This window comes from Notamacropus eugenii, chromosome 3 (assembly GCF_028372415.1).
Source record: "Notamacropus eugenii isolate mMacEug1 chromosome 3, mMacEug1.pri_v2, whole genome shotgun sequence".
NCBI classification, from domain to species: domain Eukaryota; kingdom Metazoa; phylum Chordata; class Mammalia; order Diprotodontia; family Macropodidae; genus Notamacropus; species Notamacropus eugenii.
Genome location: NC_092874.1, coordinates 294368161 through 294387937, shown reverse-complemented (window position 1 = coordinate 294387937; position 19777 = coordinate 294368161). Strand labels below are relative to the sequence as shown.

The window sequence follows — 19777 nt, the reverse complement described above, 5'->3', positions numbered from 1 at the left end:
TCTTAGAGAGGAGAGGGATTCTCTAAGTTGGAGGGAAGAAGGGTTTGCCTTTCCTGCATGGCAGGTGATAAATTAAAGCAAGGGAACAGGAGTGCTAACCTGGGAGCCTGCCTTGCAGGCTCAGCAGCGACATCTCCACCATTCACCATGCCGGGGTAACCTTCTTTTAAGGCACCCTAGAGCACTGGGGCTCCCAGTCACCCAAAGGGGCCCAAACTTCTCTTTCAAACCACATGCCCCGCCTCCTTTGAACGGTGGAGCTGGGGGAGGGGGAGGCAGCAGATTGAGTAAGTCAGTTCCCCTTCCGCTTCTCCCCACTGCTTTCCAACGACCTGCCAATCCACCAGCCTGTTAATTATTATTTTTACTCCTTCTCTCTGTCTCTCTCCCTGGGAGGCCGGCTTCCCTCCTTCCTTGACTGCCCGGGAGGAGTCAGCCTTCTCTTCTTTCCCTGTCTCAGCGCCTCCAGGAGCCCAGAGAAAATGCAGGCTATCAAATGTGTGGTGGTGGGAGATGGGTAGGTAACTTGGTTTGCTTCTGGACCAGGTGGTGGGGACATCTTTTGGGGGGGGGGGGGAGGTTACCAATGTTTAATTGTTTTCTCTAGTTGGAGTTTTTTCCTATTTCTCTTGCCAACTCCATCCCCAGTCCCTTTCTCTTCACCCCAAGAGAATTCTCTGCCTTCTAAAACTTGGGATCTGATGGGGAACAGCTGTAGAGTCAAGTCTTCTCTCAGTGGTGGTTAGAAGTCTTCAACCTGGGTGGGACAGGGTGACTTGGGCTATTTATTGTGTCTCACCTTCTTCATCATCCTCTGACCTTAAGTCTGCTGAAGAATTGGGGCTGGGATGAGGTGAGGTGGGGTGAGATTAGGCTAAGATTCTGTACCTAGACTGAGCTCAGCATCATGGGCATTGGTGCATCCTTGAAGCAGCAATGTGGGACTGGGAGGTGGCTTCCCTTCTTTTATCTCTGGGAAAATCTGTCCAGGGCCAGGGTCATGATGAGACCTCTACCTGGTCCCACCACCAGATTGGGATCTTGCTGGTCTTCAGAGGGAATGTGAAGGTTGGTAGTAGTGGGAGAGGCTTGACTGGTATGAACATTAATGTGGGAAGAGGTTGGAAGTCATGGAAATTGCATTTGGCTCAAGTCTCACAAAGTACTGGACCTGGAGTCAGGAAGATCTAGGTTAAAATCCTGCCCCTGACTGTTATTAGCCGTGTGACCTTGGGCAAGTCACTCTGAACCTCTTCTGCAAAATGAAGGGGGTAGACTCTGACCTTTGGGGTCCCTCCCAGATCTAAATCCATGATACTATAATATTTCTAGGCCTCAGTTTCCTCATCTGTAAAATAAGGTTAGGTTAGATGATCTCTATGGCCCCTGGCAGTTCTAAGTATATAAGCTATTTCCTTATGTTCTCTGCTACTTGCAAGTTCTTCAGTCTTGGACAAGTTATTGAAATTCTCTGAGCTTGTTTGTTCCTCTACAAGATAAAGAGGGGGTGGAGGGAGGACTAGATGGTTTTAATGTTTCCTTCAGATACTAAATTCTCTGACCTTCCATCATCCTCTACTAGGATTCAGGCTCCAACTCTCCCTGGCATGACCTTGAATAAGTTGCTTCCCCCTGAGTCTCCATTTTCTTTTCTGCAAAGTGAGCACTCCATCTCCAGGGGCTGTTCTACATCTAAGTTGCATGTTTTGTTTTGGTTTTTTTTTTCCAAGAGGACCAGGGTGTGACATTTTGTATGGGGAAGAGATAGGGAGAGACAAGAACCAGAAAGACTCCACGTAGGGCTGGGAGAAGCCTTAGAATGTGGAATGGCAGAGCTGGGAAGGCCCTCAGAGCACAGAAGGCCAGAGTTGGGTGTGGGGAGTGGGATCCCAGTTGGATGAGACTCTAGAAAATTGAATGTCAGGGAAGAGAATATTGAAATTTAGAACTTGAAATGTCAGAGCTGGGAAGGTGAGGGATGTGATGGCCAGAGTAACTTATTCAAGGTCACACACACACACTCTGGCTGAGCCTACACCTTGAAGCAGGTAACTAGTTCAAGGAGACACACACACACACACACACACACACACACACAGACACACACACACACACACACACACACACAGACACACACACACACACACACACACACACACACACACACACTGAGCCTATACCTTGAAGCAGGTCTGCTGACCCAAACACCAGGGTACTTTCCTGAACCTGCTGGGGAGGATTTTGTCCACATGACAAGCACCCTTGGCCCTGGGACAGTTAATGCAGCTAAGGTGTTATCTACACTGATCCCTTCCCCCTCCTCTTCCCACTCAATACTTCTCTGACCTTGTTATTGAGCGGAAGTTGGTGAGCCAAGCCCTCTTCTTATTCAAAATGGGGGGAGGGGGCCCCAGGGGAGAACAAACTGAACCAGACAGGGATAGGAAGAAAAGGAAACTTAGTAGCAAATTGTTCAATACACAGGATGTTAAGGACCCAAATGTGGAGGCTGGTCTTTATACCCCACACCTGATCCAGGGAACAACCCTCTCCCCCTCTTTCATCTCAGGTTGTGCTTTCCAGAGCCTTCTTTCCCCTCCTGTCCCCTATAGCTTTGATTCCGAAGTGAATTGTCCCTGAGCAGATCATAGAAGTAGGAGACTTAGACCAAAGGAGAAGAAATGAGAGAGACAGAAAGGGGCTGGGAGAGATGGGCAAAGGAAGGCCCTGGGAGTGGGGGTTCAGATACTTATGTAATCTTTAAATCATAAAACTTTAGAATGCCAGAACTAGGAGGGACCTTGGAACATGGAACATCATCGATGGCAGGGGCCTAAGAACAGGGAATGTCAGAGCTGAGAAATACCTTAGAATATGCAATGTCAGCACTGAGAGATACCATCAGTTCTAGATCTCTCATTTTACATATGAGGACACTGAGGCCCAGAGAAGGGAGGTCTCACACTGAACTTGTGGCAGAAGTGAGACCAGACCCAGGACTCCTGGCTCTCAAGTGGTTTTCCTGTTCCATTACTGGAAGGAGGAGGAGGAATATTGGGGCCCCACAGAAAGTATGGTGAACTTAGAGTTTGTTATACCTGGCCAGCCTGGTGTGATTGGCTTGAGGGGGTTAAGGAGTGGCTAGCCAGAAGGCCCTAAAAGGGAGGGCTGCTTCTTCACTGTAGATAGGAAATACAAAGGGGGAAGCACTAAACTTCTGTCCTGTCTCTTCTTCATTTCAGAGCTGTGGGTAAAACCTGCCTCCTCATCAGCTATACCACCAATGCCTTTCCTGGAGAATATATTCCCACGGTGTGAGTATCCAGAATATTCAGAGTATCCAGAGATGGTCTGGGAAGGGGGAAGGGGGCAAACTCAAGAGCTCTATGTGTGGGAGGAGAATTTAATCCCACCCAGACTGAGTGGTGTAGTGTATAAAACCAGTTCTGGAGTCAGGACCTGGGTTCAGATCCTATGTTGTCCATTTACTAGCTGTGTAACTGTGGGCTAATCACTCCATTTCTCTACCTTAAAATGAAAATGGTAGACCAGAAAATCTTTAAATTCTATCCTCACTCTGAATTACGGAATCTGAGTGAGAAGGAATACTCAGGGGTTTAGCCCAGCCTGGTCATGAGCTAGAATTCCCTTTAGAACAGTATTATTGGCAAGGAGCCAAAGTCTTCATCTGAATACGTCCAGTGATAGAGATTTCATTGCTGGTGTTGTTTAATTATTTTCAGTCATTCCCAACTCTTCATGACCCCATTTGTTTCGGGGTTTTTTGATAAAAACACTGGAGTGGTTTGCCATTTCCTTCTCCAGCTCATTTTACAGATGAGGAAACTGAGGCAAATAAGGTTAAATGAATTTTCCAGGGTCACACAGCTAGTAAGTGTTTGAAACTAGATTTGAATTCAGGAAGATGAGTCTCCCTGACTTCAGGCCTCTATCTACTGCAGGGCCACCTAGCTTCCCATGATTGTTCATAGAGCTAGATTATTCTACTTTGGAGTAGATACAATCATTAGAAAGATTTTATATATGTACACACACACACACACACACACACACACACACATACACACACACACACACACACACACACATATACAGAGATCTGAAATCTGCCTCTTGGCAGATTCTGCTTCTGCCTTTTGGATCCAACAGAATAAAGTTAATTCCTATTTTATGCAATAATTTTATGAACACTTGAAACCAGGTCCCTAAGCCTTTTCTTCCCCAGGTTAACAATTCTTTCTACTAATCCTTGTATGGTACAGTTGCCAGTTCCTTTGTCAACATGGTAGTTCTTCTTTAGATTGTCTCCTGCTTGTTCATGTCCTATCTAAATAGAACATGGCGCTTGTTGTGATCCAACCAGAGTAGAATATGGAAGGTCCATTCCTTCCCTTGTCCCAGTCATTATGCCCCATTTCATGCAGGCTAAAATGCTTTTAGCTTTTTGGAGACTCTCCTACATGCTTGATTCATAGAGTGCTTTTAATAGCCCTATTTTACAGGTGGAAGGCACTGAGTCTTACAGTGTCACACAGCTAGGGAGTATGTCTGAAGCAGAATTCTAACCCAAGTCTTCTTAAAGAAAAGTCTAGAGTTCAGTTGTGTGCACTATCCCTTTCTGGCCCGAGATTATTTCTTTACAGGGACTATTTTAGCCCTGAACATTCCTTCCAGATATTGTAGGCCCTCACACAGGAGATATTTCTGTTTCCATTCTGTGAGCTTAAAGAACTACCTTCTAGGAGAGGGATGATCTTTTGTCCAAACCCTAGTGGCAGCATCTGTCCAGTGGGGCTTCATGCACATGAACTCAGCAAAGAGATCATAGAATCTCAGAGCTGGAAGAGACTTCAGACATGCTCTATTTCAGGTTGGATGTAAAAAAGACTTTCCTCTTCAATGTCCATGAGAAGTAGCTTTCCAACTCTTTTTGACAGGCAACTTGCTACCTCAAAAAGTAGCTTTGGGACAACTCTAATTAGAAGAACGTTCTCTCTCCACTTCCCACTCCCCACCAATATGGCTAAATATATTAGTCAATTCCTTCATTTGGTCTTTGTATGTCATGATTTCTTAGTCCTTTCCTCATCTAGTCCAGAGGGACTGTTGTCATTAGGCAGGAACATTGAATGATAGCTAGCACATTGATTGTAGAATCAAGGAGACCTGAGTTCAGATCTTGTTTAAGTAACTTACTAGCAGTGTGACCTTAGACAAGTCATTTTTCCCTCTGGATCTCAGTTTCCCCATCTGCCAAATGAGGGTGGTTAGACTAGATGTTCTCAAAAGACCCTTCTAGCCCCAGATCTAGGATCCTTTGTTCTTATTAACCTCATCACTATTTTCTTTACTTTATGAATAATAAGTGCATGACGTTGATTGATGCAGCTTGGGCTTTCAAGATAGTTTTTCTTCTGCTGTGGTCCTAGTTCTGACCCTTGCTGAGGGATTCTCAAATGTCCCATCAGAAGTTGGAGGCAAATTCCAAAACATTGACTCTTGCCTTTCATGGGATCATAGGCTCACGGGTTTAGTGATGTTAGGGATCTCAGAGGCCATCTTGTACAACCCCTTTGTTTTGCTGATGAGGAAACTAAGGCCCAGGTAGGTTAAGTGATTCACCCAAGGTCACACAGAGAGTGAGCATCAGAGGCAAATTTTTACCCCAGGCCCTCCGACCTTGGAGGCATGGATCTTTCTACTATACTTCCGTCCTTCCCCCTCCAACCTCCTCCAAAGTGCCTCTTGGAACTTTGGGATCCTCTTGCAATTTATCTTGGATAAGAACCATGGAAGTTAAAGAGAGGCAGATTTAGGATCAAGAGAAGGAAGAACTTCCTGTCATTAAGAGTTGCCAATGGAATATGATGCTTTGGGAGATACTGAGTTCCCTATCTCTGCGAGTATTAAAGAAAAGACTTTCTATTATCATACCACCTCCAGTCCATCAACACAGCCCCTATCAGAGATACTATTGAGTGGGTTCTTGCTTGGAAAGGAGGTTGAAGTAGCTGACTCCTGAGGTCCAGGTCTTAAGAGCCTAGGATGTGAAATTCCTTACTTCATTCAATAGAGATCAGATATATTTGTTTGCAGAATCCCTCCCCTCCTCCCATTCTTTTAGAAGGTATTTGAGGGATAAGGGAAAATGGAAGAGTAAATGAATTTGCTCCATTAACTATATGACACAGGGCTACCATAGCCACATACAGCCCCCCACCTCTGACCTCCTCCTTGGTTAGAGCAGCGCAGTGGATCTTGTCATGTTTACTATCAGCCAGCCATTTTAGCCACTCTGATCAAGTCTTCAGAGGAACAGTTAGCCACCAAAGGAGATCAAGAAATTTGGGTTCTGGAGGCACTTTTAACTGACTTTATGACTTTGGGGAAAATCTTCTCTCTTCTTCTGTTTTCTCATCTGGAAAATGAGAGGAAGAAATACGTCATCTATAAGTACTGTCAGGTTCTAACATTGTATGACCTCTGCTCAGTAATTGTGGGTAGCACCAATGAATCCACAAGCTTTTATGAAGTGTCTGCTATGTGTGAGGTGCATAGTAGGGATATCAAGAGAAAAGTGAAACATTTCTTGCCTCAAGAAGCTTCTGTTCTATCAGGGGGAATAAGTATATACAGAGTATAGGCAAGATATTTAGGGGAAGGACTGGGAGGATCAGGAAAAGCTTCCTGTTGAAGGTAACATTGGAGCAGGTCTTTGAAAGAGATTAGGGATTCTAAGAAGCAGCCATGAGGAGGAAGCACATTCCAGGCATGCAGGAGAGTCTGTGCAAACACTTGGAGATGGGAGATGGAATGTCACGTGTGAGGAAAAGCAAGAAAACCAGGATATGAAAAGGACTGATGACTAACAAGGATGAAGCTATGAGGTCTCCCCCTCTGGCTGTTCCAGAATGAAGCTCCTCATGGGACTGTGTCTGGAGGCCTTAGGGACAATAACAAAGTCCATTTAGAGGGCTCAGGGTTTGCACATTGATGGTACAAAGAGTAAATTAAAAAATGAAAAGGAAAAAAACCTCATGTGTGGAGTCTGGGTCTGTTGGCCACAGGGCCCCAGCACCCCCTGGCTGACTGTTACTCTGAGCCAAACACTGAACTTGTCCGAACTACAATCTCCTCTTTGTAAAATGGTGATTTTGGAACACAGAATCTAGGAATTTTAAAAAAATTTATGATGAACATTTGGAGTTTTTAGATAAGGAACTAAATAACAGTTTAGCAATTCTGAGAGTTTCCTTCTATGTGGGTCCAATCCAAACCCAGTGTTTACAGGGTTTATAATCGGGTGTAAACAGTGCCTTGGCATGTTTCTTTCCATCCAGTCATGTGGCTCTTTCTCTCTCAGATACACTGATCAAGCCTTCAGAGGAACAGTCAGTCACCAAAGGGGAAGAGGTTTAGAGGGGAGGAAAATCCCACCATTTACTATCTTGGGGAAGAGCACTGACCAAGGAGGAGGCCAGAGGTGGAAGGGATGTGTATGGCTGTGCCAGCCCTGTGTCATATGGGAAAATCATTGAGCAAAGAGCCAGAAAGCCTGACTGAACATCTGTGGGACCCTGAAGAATCCTTGTGACCTCTCTAAATTTAACATTTCCTAATCTAGGCCAGTCCAATTCAATTCCAGGTCAGTCCAAATCAATCTAGTCTAGTCCACTTCATTCCAGTCCAACTCAATGTAGTCTAATCCAATCCAATTCAGTCCAGCCCAGCTCAATTCAATCAATCTAGTCTAGTTCAATCCAGCCCAGTTCAATTCAAACTAATCTAGTTTAATCCAGTCCAGTTCAATTCATTCCAATCCTGTCTAGTCCAATTCAATCTAGTCTAGTCCAATCAAATTTGGTCCAATTTGGTTCAATCCAGTCCATCTCAGTCTAGTCCAGCCCAATCCAGTCCAATTCAATTCAGTGCAGTCCAATCCACCTCAGCCTGGTCCAATCCAATTCAATCCAGTGCAATCTAGTCCAATCCAATCCAGTTCAGTCCAGTACATTTCAATCCAAAACTTTGCCCAACGTCATACAGTTAATAGTAATAATAATAATAGGACAAAATAGCAAATATAGATGAAAATGGAATAGAATGAATAGATGAGAAAACTTCTATTAGGCGTTTGCTATATGCAAAATGTTGTCAATACAAAAGTAGCTTCTGAGGTTGCTGTAGCACTTAAAGCTCCACACACTCACAACAGCATTGGATCCTCGTAACAACTCTGTGAGGTAGGCCCTACAATAACTCCCATTTTACAGATGAATAAACTGAGACCCAGACACCAGAAGTGACTTCCCCAAGGTCATAAGGTAGTTAGTAGCTGATAAAGGATAAGAACTATGCCTACAAATCCAAGACCCTTGGTACTGTACAGAGTTAGTCAGTTTTCTGATTCAGGCCTCTGAGCTTTACTTTCCTCATCTGTAAAATGGAGATGCTAGTACCAGTCCTATCTGATTTACAGAGTTGAGTGAGAAAGAAAACTCTGGAGAACTTTACCTAAACAAATGAGAGTTACTAGTACTATTTAGAGTAGCCCTGGAGAGGAAAAGAAGTCACAAACGAGTGATTGCAGCCTGAAGTGGGGGGCAGGGTGGACAAGGAAGTGACACCAGGTCTCTGGGTGCCAAGTCGAGGGAGTTTCCCATGTTTCTAATGCACATGAGCCTTGGGTCTTTTTTTTTTTTTTTTTAAGAAGCCACAGTGCTCTTCCTCACTGGCTGCCTCTGCTCTAATACCAGCATCCTGGGGGACCCCAGTGCTGAGGGCTCAGGAACATCACGCCCATGTGGTTGGTTGGTGTGATTGGAAGAGACTCTGAATCCTAAAAGGAGATAGGCTTTTGGAAGAGTAGGAGACTCAGAAAGGGCTTTGCTCAGTGTCGTGGGTGCTGACTCAATTTAATTCAACAAGCTTTGATCAAGGCCTAATTAGGTGTAAGACAATGGGGTTGCTTCCGGGGTGAGAGACAAGGGAGGGGTGGAAGAGATGGTTGGAGAGTTACAAGGGACCTCAGGAGGGTTGGTCAGAGGAGAGAGGGCTCTGCTGACCCCTCCAGCCACTGAAGTCTCTTTCCTCTTTGACTTTAAAGTGACCTTCAGGGTCCAAGGCGACCAGATGATCTGGAGCTGGAAGGGGCTGTAGAGAACATTAGTCAAGCCCCCCTCATTTTGTAAATGAGGGAAACTGAGGCTCAGAGAAGGGAAGTGACTTACTGAAGGTCACATGGCTTGTCAGGGGCATGTTCAGTACTAGAACCTCAGTGCCCTACATCCAACATCATAGCTTCACTGAATTATAGATTATTAGTTAGAAGTTAGAATCCCCAGTCTAGGGATTTTCACACTGAGGTCTATGTATACACAGCATGCATTATATATGGTTATATTTATACATTATAATTATATTTCTAGATAACATATGTGATATATTTGTATAACTATTTAGGGTTAATATTTATAGATATTTATATAAATATATTATATGAATATACTTCCTTACATATTATATTATGCAGCTATGTTTGATTAATATATTTATAAATTATATATTTTGTTAACTGCATTTCATTAAAATTGATCTCCTTGGCAATCCTTTGCATCTTATTTTAAGCATTTGACAACATGATCCTGAGAAGTGGGGTCCATCAAGGTCAGGAGCTCCTCATCTAATCCTAACCCCTCATTTTACAACTGAGAAAACTGAGACTCAGTGAGAACTGCCTTGTTCAAGGTCACCAAAGTGACCTTAGAGTGCAGTGGTCTGAAGGCAGGTAGATTTGGGAGGGAAATTGCTGCTAGAAAGAAGGCTGGGTTTGGAGTCCAAAGGCCTGAGTTCAAATCCTGCCTATCTCCTACTATTTGTGATCCCTGGAAAAATCCCTTATCTTTTTTCAATATCCTCATCTATAAAATGAAGGAGGCTCCTCCTGTCTCCTATAGGCCCCATGAGGGCTATGACTATATGTGAGAGAGAGATCCCTAATAAATGGTGATGACAAGGACATGTGTGATGAAAAAGGAGGCCTGCTAGAAGGAATGATGGACCCAGAGTCCAAAGAACCACATTAGGCAAAGACAAGAAGCAAGGCATGGTGGAGAGATCCCTGGATTGGGAACCACATAGCTTGGATTGAATCCCATCTTGTCTCCTGTGATTGCCATGGGGAAATGACTTCCTCTCTCTGGCATCAGTTTCCTCATTTGTAAAATGAGGGCATTGTACAGAGTGATTTCTAAGGTCCCTTCTTGCTCTAAATTATATTGTAAGTCTTTCATGAGTCTCAGATAACTTGTTCATGAAATGAGTCTAGTCATAGTGGTATTTCCTGCCTTGCAGAGTCATTTGTGAAAAGGACTTTGTAAGCTGCAGCATATTGTCAGCCTCTTTTTGTGTCCCCAGCACTTTGCACAAGGCTTGACATGTAGTTGGGGCTTAATAAGTGCTTATTGATTGATTGATGAGCTTACCAATGAGCTATAATCATCATTCTTTAGTGGGAATGCTAGACATCAAGAACCCAGGTACCAAGGGCAGCCTTAGCTTCCCTAAGATATTAGACAAAAGAATGGAAGGTTTCTAGACACCTTCCTCAGCTCAGGCCTCATCTGTAGGCCTAACAACTGAGAGAATTGGAGGATAGTCATCTGTTTACCTAAGTCAGATCCTATATCTTGATTATCATGGCTACTTCCTGATAATGTCCTCCATTTGTCAGTTGATGGGGGGCAGGGGGAGGGGCAGTAGGAGTGATAGGAAAAGCACATGATACAGTGGGAAAACCTCACTGAAAGTGTGATCAGAGCACACCAGTTCAAACTCTGACTCTGCCATTAGCTGTGTGACCTTGGCAAGTCACTACACCCTCTCTGAATAGTTCAGCTTCCTTACCTGTTCAGTGAGGTGGGAGTAGAGGCAAAGGAATCCTTGAGAGGGAGTAGCATGGTGTACTGACAAGAATGCTGACTTTGGAATCAGGGGGCCTGAGCTCGAATCTTACCTCTGCCATCCACTACTTGTGTGATCTTGGACAAGTCACAACTCATTTTTCTCACCTGTAAAATTAGGGTGTTAAAGGTTTTTTAAGCACTGAATCTATGATTCTAAGTAATCTTACCTTTCTGGGACTCAGTTTCCTTAACTCTAAAATAAGTGAGTAAGATTAGATGACTCCTAAGGTCTCTTCTAGCTCCAAAGCTATGATGAAGTATTCACAGGACAGTAGGGAGGTGACCATCCCTAGCTGTCCTCTGCTTGGTATCTGGTGTATTATATCCATTTCTTAGAAGAATGTTAATAAGCCATAGTGTATATAGAAGTCTGCCTTCAGGAAGACAGAATTTCAAGTCTTGAGATCACACCATGGGCGCTAAGTCTGTTGAAGAAACTGGGGAATGTTTTCTCTGGAGAAAAGAAGATTTAGGGAGATATGGTAACTGTCTTTCAAGTATTTACAGGGATCTCACGTGTAAGAGGCATTAGCTGTTGTTAGCCTCGTCCCACAGAACAGCCCAGTTATAAAAAAAAAAAAACCAAAACAGATTTATAAACAATTAAAGCTGTTTATTGGAATGGCCTTCTTGGGAGGCAGTAGGGTCCTTTCCACTGGACAGCTCCAAGCATGGAAGGACACTCGGGCATTCTTGTTCTAGTAAGGTTCACACTTGCTCTCTTCCAAGGTCCCTTCTAGCTCTGAGCATCCCTTGTTAAATCCTAGCCCCATTATCTGTATCAACTAGCCCTTAATGAATGTCACAAGCCAAAGGTTGTTGAGAGGGATCAGATGAGCAAACAATTACAGATGACCTTTGAAGCCTAACCAAGACAGTCAAGAACTGTAGAATCATCAAATTGTTGATCCAACCCACTTATTTCATAAATGAGAATCAATGGATCATAGATCTGAAGCTGAAAGGAACCTTAGAAGTCACAGAGTCCAGCCCTCTATATCTGTGGGGAGTCAGTAGAAGCAAAGTCCTCAGAACCAAGGAGGAGCCAGTCCTCCTGTGACTTGATTGCCTTGCCAGACCCCCTCTGAGGAGCATGTTCAGTCTCAGGTGCCCACAATACCCATTTTAGGACTCTTAATGGTAGACTGTATTTATCGATTAATTGATATCCCAAGTTCAGATTCTGCCTTTATGATACTGGGAAATTCACTTAACTTCTTTTGGTCTCAGTTTCCTTATCTGTAAAATGAAGAAAATAGTAGCACCTATTTGTTATGTTATGAGGATAATAAATTTGTAAAGTGATTTGCAAACTTTAAAGTGTTATAGGAATGCTGGATATGATTACGATGATAAATTTCAGATATTTAAAGAGTTATCTTTGGAAGATAGCCTGCTTCTGCTCAGATCTAGTGGGCAGAACCAGGAATCACAGAGAGAGGATGAGAGGGAGAAGATTTTGGTTTGTTGTCAGGAAATAATGTTCTAACAAGTATGACCCTGAAAAAAATTAACTTGGCTGCCTGGGGAGAGTCTCAATCGCTGGAGGGCTTTACTCAAAGGCTCTTCCAGTATGTATCAGATTGGAAGACTTGATAAACTTTTGAATTCTAAGACTGAGAGGACCAGGGTTCATATTCTGCCTGTCACACTCCTATGTGACCTTGGGCAAGTCACTTCATCTCCTTGGGACTCATATGTAAAATAAGGAGTTTGGATTAGATGACCTCTGAGGCCCCTTCCTGTTATAAGATGTAAGATCTTATCTCATCAGATCTGGGCCTCAGTTTCTCCATCTGCAAAATGAGGGAGTGACCTCCAAAGATCCTTCTGTTCTAGGATGTTATGAATCCATGATTCTAGAAAGTGAGTCTAGGAAGAGAATTTTGCTTTGTCAAGTTCTCCCAGCTGCTCAATGTTAGAACCCTGGGCTTCACCCCTGTTATGTATCTGGAGAGAGTAAAGATGGTAAATACCTCTGAATGTCACTCAGGCTCAGCTAGAATGCCAGGGTAGGTTCTTTGCTATGATCTGAAGCTGGGGACTCTCAGTTGACATCAATTAAAGGTCCCAGCAGGATGGGGTGGGGTGGAGTGCCCTGGATGAGTTGGACTTGCCCAGAGTCTCTGAAAAATGCTCATAAATCACCAAGTGGGTCTTTTGGATGGACCTTGAGGGAGTGAGGGAACAGAGAAGGTGGAATCCTATTCACATGGCAAAACAAATCCTGACAAACATTCTGGGCACCACTTCTGGTAATGATTCTAGCAGGTGTCCTGGGACCCTGGACACTTGGATATCTCCCCTTCATGCTTTCATCCCTTTGGGAAGATGGGTAGAAAAGGTACTGACTTCAGAAGTGTCCACTTTCCATGGGCTGCTTGAGATAGGACTTGGGCAAGATGACAGTCCCTCCTTATCTGTTCTGTCCCTGCAGAGGGGATGGAGAGAGACACAGAGACAAAGAGAGAAGAAAGACACAGAGAGATAGAGACACACACAGAGAAGGAGAGACAGAAAAATAGAGATAGTGTAAGACAAGGAGAAATAGAATGTGAGAAAAACAGAGAAGCAGTGAGAGACAGAAAACATTGAAAGAGCAACAGAGAGACCAAGTGGGAGGGTCACAGAGGAAGGAAGGTATTGAGACAGAAAGATAGAGAGGCAGAGCATAAGGCGCCATGAGCTAGAGGAAGTGAGAGCCTAAGAATGAGACAGGCTGGCAGTGCCAGAGAGAGAACATGAGAGAAGGAGGGAGTGGGGGAGCTTAGGACTCACTTTTGTGTCAGCTCAAAAAAAGAAACGGGAGTGGGTGAGAAAGAACAAGGTAGAATCTTGGCCTCCCTCATCTCCCTCAATCTTTCTCAGCTTCCCTCAGGCTCCCTCACCTTGGTAAGCCTCCCTCAGCCTCCCTCCCCTCCCTCTCCTCCTTCAGCCTCCCTTAGCCTCCCTTGCCTCCAGCCAGTCTCTAATGGCAGCTGGTTAAGGGTGGGTCAGAGAAGTCCTCTGGAATAAAATCAAGCCTCTCAACATCTCTAGACTCTCCCAGACAGTGTAGTCCAGACCCTGTCATGGTGCCTGCTCACTTCCTCCTGGCTCCTCTCCTTTCCGCATTTATCTGGTCACTTCCTGAGGTCTTATCTTTGAAGATCCAGAAAAAATGATTCTTCTCAGACCTATGAAACAAGGAGACTTGAAGTCTGGACATGCCCAGGGACCTCTTAATAATGCTGAGTCCCTTACTCCAACACCCGTGTCCCCATCTCTCTGGTTCCCAGGGAACCCAAATAAGACTAATAATAATCTCTTCCATTTTTAAAAATAATATAGAGGAAGAGGGGTAGAGTAGGAAAAACAACTAATTTAAACTCAAGGGAATTTGGGCTTAAATCCCCCTTCTGCTACCTGCATGACCTTGGACAAATCACTTGCCTTTCTCTCAGCTTCAGTTTCCCCATCTGTAAAATGGCTTCTGATCTTGTGAACTGATCCATTTCAATAGCTCTGCATAATTTGAAAAATGCCTTCTTTGCAGAAATCCAGCGTGGTAGGGAATATCAGCGTTATTGTCCAAATCCAAATCAGTCAAAGCCAATCTAATAAGCATTTGTCAATCCCCTCCTATGTACTAGGCACTGGGGGGATCAATAAAAAACCAGACAGTCCCTGCTCTGTTCCATTCTGCTGGGGAAAATTCTACATGTAAGCAGGTAAACATTGGCATGGTAATTTAAGGAGGAAGAGAAACTATTAACCAATTCCTGTGAGCATCTGCCACGTTTTGGATGGGAGCCATGGAGAGGTGTTCACATGATTTCTATCTCTGACCACATACCCACACAGCCCTGCCGTCCTGTGAATGCACATTTTACTCTCTCCAAGAATCTATTGTAATTTTAAGATTTCACTTTGCTTTTTCATTGGAAATAGTGTTGGAGGAAGAGTCAGAAGCCTGGGCTTAAAATCCTGTTTCTGTCAGTTACAGATCTTTGACAAGTCACTTTCTTGATCTAGTCCTCAGTTTTCTCATCTGAAAAATGAGTGAATTGGATAAGATGACTTCTAAGGTCCTTTCTAGCTCTATATCCAGGATCTTATGGCTTCTCTGGGCCTCAGTTTCCTTATTTGTAAAATGAGAGGGTTGGATTTGATGAACCTTGAGGTCCTTTTTAGCTCTAGGTCTAGGACCCTAGAATTCTATGGAGAGAGATTTTTAAAGGCTTCTTACACAGAGACTTTCTGGGCTGACCTCTTCATTTTATTGTTTAGGAGGGAGAGAAGAAGAAAGGGGGGGGGGAGAGGAGAGGAGAGGAGAAGAGATAGAGAGAAATAAAGAGAGATAAAAGCAAAGAGACCAATAGATAGAAACAGAGAGAGACACAGACCACATTGACTGGATATAGAAGAGAGTGCTTTGAATTAAAACAGGAAGCTAAAGTAGCCCCAGACAGTGGAAGGCCTTGAATGTTAAGCTCAATGCTATGTATTGTGGAGAACACAGAGCTCTTGCCCCCAAGAAATTTATATTCTAGTTGAGAAGATAAGCTGTACATATGAAAGCATCACCAACTAAACCAGGCCATCTGTGCTAGCAGCTGACAGGGACCACTAAAGGTCATCGAGTCCTAGTATCTCATTTTACAGGTGAGAAAACTGAGGCCTGGAGAGATGAAATGACTGCCCAAGGTCCCACCGGTGGTCAAGCAGAGCTCAGAGTTGAACCCAAGGCTTCTAACTCCAAAATTAGAGGATTTTCCTCCACTGCAACATGGGAGGGCCTCGATTTCCTCATCTAGTAAACAAAAGAGTTGGAATAGATGCTTTCCAAAGTCTGTCAGCTCTGACTCCTGTAAGTATATGACATATAAGGAAGGTACCATAGAAATCCAGTTGTTGTTCTCCTTCTCCCTATGATGCTGCACATACAGTAGGGGCTTAATAAATGTTAATTGAGTAGAAATGAACTGCCTTGCCTTGTACTTCTTTGAAGTCAGGTACCTCTAGGTCCCCAATAGCACAGGAAAGAATGCTAAGTCTAGAGTCAGAGTCCAGATCCCAACTCTGCCATTTACTAGCTAGGTAATCTTGGGCAAGTCACTTTACTCCCTGGACCTTGTTTTCCTCGTTTGTAAAATGAAGGGATTGGATGAGACGATCTCGAAGACCCCTTCTATCCCTAAGGTTATGGTTCTAAGTAGACTGTAGAAAGGAGGGGACAGGGCTTCCCCTTTCCCATCCCTAGGACTGTGCTAATCTGCATGTTTGAGAAATCCCAAGGGACTCAGGTTGTTGTGGGGGAAGAATTCTGCAATCTTGAAAGCATCATAGAAATGTGAATTACTAATATTATTAATATTTCTTTAACACTAAAATCCCCCTTGAGAAGGGGTATTGGCAATCTCTTGGTGCTATAGCTAAGTGGCTAACTTTAAGATCTAAATGCAGAGAATTCAGAGCAAGGGAATCCCAAGTCACACTAGTATTCACCCTCTGCCCGGTCTGACTGCATCTGCAAGATTGTATTCATTTCTAGGTGAAATAGGAATTGGAAAGCCATTGATAAGAGAGTGCCCAAAGGAGGGAGCAGTCATGGTGAAGGGGATTGGTTGAAGGAGCTGGAGAAAACTTAGGGGAAGTGTTCGAAGGGGTATCAGGTGGGGTAAGAGTCAGTCAACCCATATTAAGTATCTACTATGTGTCAGACACTGTGCTAGTACTGGAAAAGATCACTTTTAGGAGAAAGATCACTTTCCCCTAAGTGAACTCAGAGAGCTAGGATCTGAGTTCAAATTTTGGTTCTGCTACTGACTATTTATATGATCTCAATATATGAATGACTCAACCTCTCTGCACCTCAGTTTCCTGATCCATAAAATGAGTAAGTTGTACTTGATGGTCTCTAGTTCCAAATGTCTAGCTTTATAAACAAGGATCAGATTTGTTCTAATTGTCCCTAGAGAGCAGAACTATGGAAAACAGGGAAAAATTATAGAGAAAAAAAATTTGGTTCAATTCAGGGAAACATTTCCTAATAACTATAACCAGGGGTGTGCTTGGTAAATGTTTAGCAACCAGATATTTACAACATATGCATGACACACTTATAAGTGTAATCTGCATGATTAACATTTCCTCCATCATTTTCTTGCCTAGACAGTTAGTAATACAGTAGATGAAGAGGTAGCTAGGAGGTGCAGATGATAAAGCACTGGCCCTGGAGTCAGGAGGACCTGAGTTCAAGTCTAGCCTCAGACACTTATTAACTGTGTGACCCTGGGCAAGTCCTTTTACTGCCAAATAAATAAATAGGCACATCAAACCCTGATTTATAGAATTTTCTGATCCCTGAGATGAGAACTCTCATACTGAAAATTTAACAGTTCACTCTCAGGAACCAGTATAAGCAGATTCTAATATACACTGAACCTCCCCAAAGTGGAAAAGATGACCTTGGGAGGTCAATCTTCAAGCAGGACTGGATGAATACTTGACAAGAATGTTGGGAAGAGGATTCTTGGTCAGGTACATTTTGGATTAGTTGGTCTTGGAAGTTCCCTTTGACTCTGAGATTCTCTGGTTCTATGGTATGTAATGTGGAGAAGAGAAAACCCTATGGTGGGCCATGATCATAGGTTTAAACATTTTAGGACACCAACACAGATAGCTATGATACACAACATCACATACCTAGAGTCCAAATCTGGAGTTGGAAGGGACCTCAGAGACCATCTGATCCCACCTGCTGAAGGGCTATATGAAGGACAAGAACATTAGACCATTATTGACCATTATTGACCATAGAGATCAGGGAAGGTTTCCTGACAGAGGGATATTTAATTGGGCTTAAGAGGATGGGTACACTTGGGAAGATCAGCATGGAACATATTTTGGTTGTGCAACTCTGAGCAAGTCACTTCATCTCATAATTTCCCAGCATTCTCTATGACTATAAAGAACAGAGAAGGTGCCATTCTGAGTAGGTAGAGCTTTCTCTAAGGGGGTTCCTTATGCCACTGGTATCATAAATCTAGCCCCATAGAATCTGATACTCAGGAGGGAGCTTGGGGAGCATCAGTTTTGTGTCTGAATGAGAGTCCCCAACCAAAGTTCATTTAAACAATACTGGAAGACGTCTGGTCAATACAGAACCCACTACCTCTTGGGACAGCTCCTTCCATCGTGGTACAGCTCAAAGTCTTTCATTACACAGAGTTGAAATTTGGCTTCCTGTAACTTCTTGCCCTATGAGGCCAACCTGAACACATCTAATCTATCTTCCCTGTGACTGCCCTTTAAATATTTAAAGATATCGATTCCTCTCCAGGTTAAACATTAAAGAATGTAAGTATGGTAAGATCGCTTGAGGTCAGCCCCTAAATGAATAGGCATTGCTTCTACAATAACTCCAACAAATGACCAGTTGACCTTTTCTTAAAGACTTGTCTTTTCCTGTAGGAAAGGGGAGCTCACTATCTCCCAAAGCAATCAATTCTCCTATGGGTTGGCTGTAATGGTAAGACAGATTTTCCCTCGTCAACAGGAATTGGCCACTCTGCCACAGTCATCCATGGATATCATATTGATCCTACATCTGCCTTCCTTTTTTCTTTCAACCTTTTGCCATCCTGATGATCCATGTATTTATTTATTTGCTCTGGCTTGTCAGTGAAGCTCCCCCAGTGTGGCACCCCTAAACTGGAAACTGTTCCTGATGGTGTCTGGCCAGGGCTCAGAGCAGTGGGGACTTTCCTGCCTCTGGCCTCTATGATTCTATGAATGAAACCTAATGGCAAGTTAACTTTGGGGGCTTTGTCCAACATATGATTTTCCAGGGAGGTAGGAAACTGCCCAGCAACTTGGTCTGTTGGCAGGGGGGACAGGTGAGGTTCCAGGGCCTATGTAAAGTTGAATGAATAAGATCTGTACTGGCCGTGGAGATCAAGGAAAGCTTCCTACAGGAGGTGGCATTTTAGGTGGGCTTTAGAAGATAGACAGAGTTGAAAGACTTGGATTCTGATAGGGCTGCCTTCAACAGGAGTCCCTCAGTCTCCCCCCCCCCTCCCCCGCCACCACATTGGGCTGAACAGGGTCATAAATTTAGAAGTGTAAAGGATCTTAGAGGCCATCAAGTCCAATTTCATTTTACACAAAAGGAAACTGAGGCACAGGTAGGTTTAGTGACTTGTCCAGAGTTATACAGCTAGTAAGTGTCTAAGGTGGGATTTGAACTCGTCTATCTGACTCTACATCCAAAGACATGGTTACTATACCATACTGTCCCTTGAATGTTGATGGAAGATATTCTATGCTGTGTATGCCTCAGCCCTCAGACTTGGCTCCTTCATTGTCCTTGCTCAGTGATAACACAAAGTCTTCATAGCTTCCCTGTGCCTCAATATTCCATCTGATGAGTAGGGCTATGAACCCTGCCTGCCTGGGTCTAGGATTAATGGAAGAGGGAGAGCTCATCTCTCCATTTTGACTAAACTAAGAAACAACATGGGGTAGTGCTAAGTACATTAGATTTGGAGTAGAGGGATATAAATTTAAAGCTAAGCTCTGCTACTGAGGATCATAGTTGTAGAGCTGGAAAAGCTCTTCAGGGTCATTGAGTCCAACCTCCTCATTTTGCTGAGTCACAAAAATGACCATAGATTTAGAGCTGGAAGGGATAGATAGCTCAAAGGTTATCTAGTCCAACTCCTTCATTTTACAAATGGGGAAACTGAGGCCCAGGGAAGTTAGGTGACAGTATCCATATGAATAGAGATGGAAGGATCCTTGGAAGCCAC

The 19777-nt window shown here is 43.7% G+C and overlaps 1 protein-coding gene across 1 annotated transcript in view; it reads left to right on the top strand.

Annotated features, from left to right (window-relative positions):
• The first annotated feature begins 258 nt into the window (after positions 1-258).
• The window catches only part of RAC2 (Rac family small GTPase 2), a 31930-nt gene continuing 12411 nt past the window's right edge, over positions 259-19777 (top strand). Inside the window, exons 1-2 of the mRNA XM_072655970.1 lie at positions 259-517; positions 3243-3314. Coding sequence (XP_072512071.1) covers positions 483-517; positions 3243-3314 — 107 coding nt within the window. The 5' untranslated portion in view covers positions 259-482. The remainder of the gene's footprint in view (positions 518-3242; positions 3315-19777) is intronic.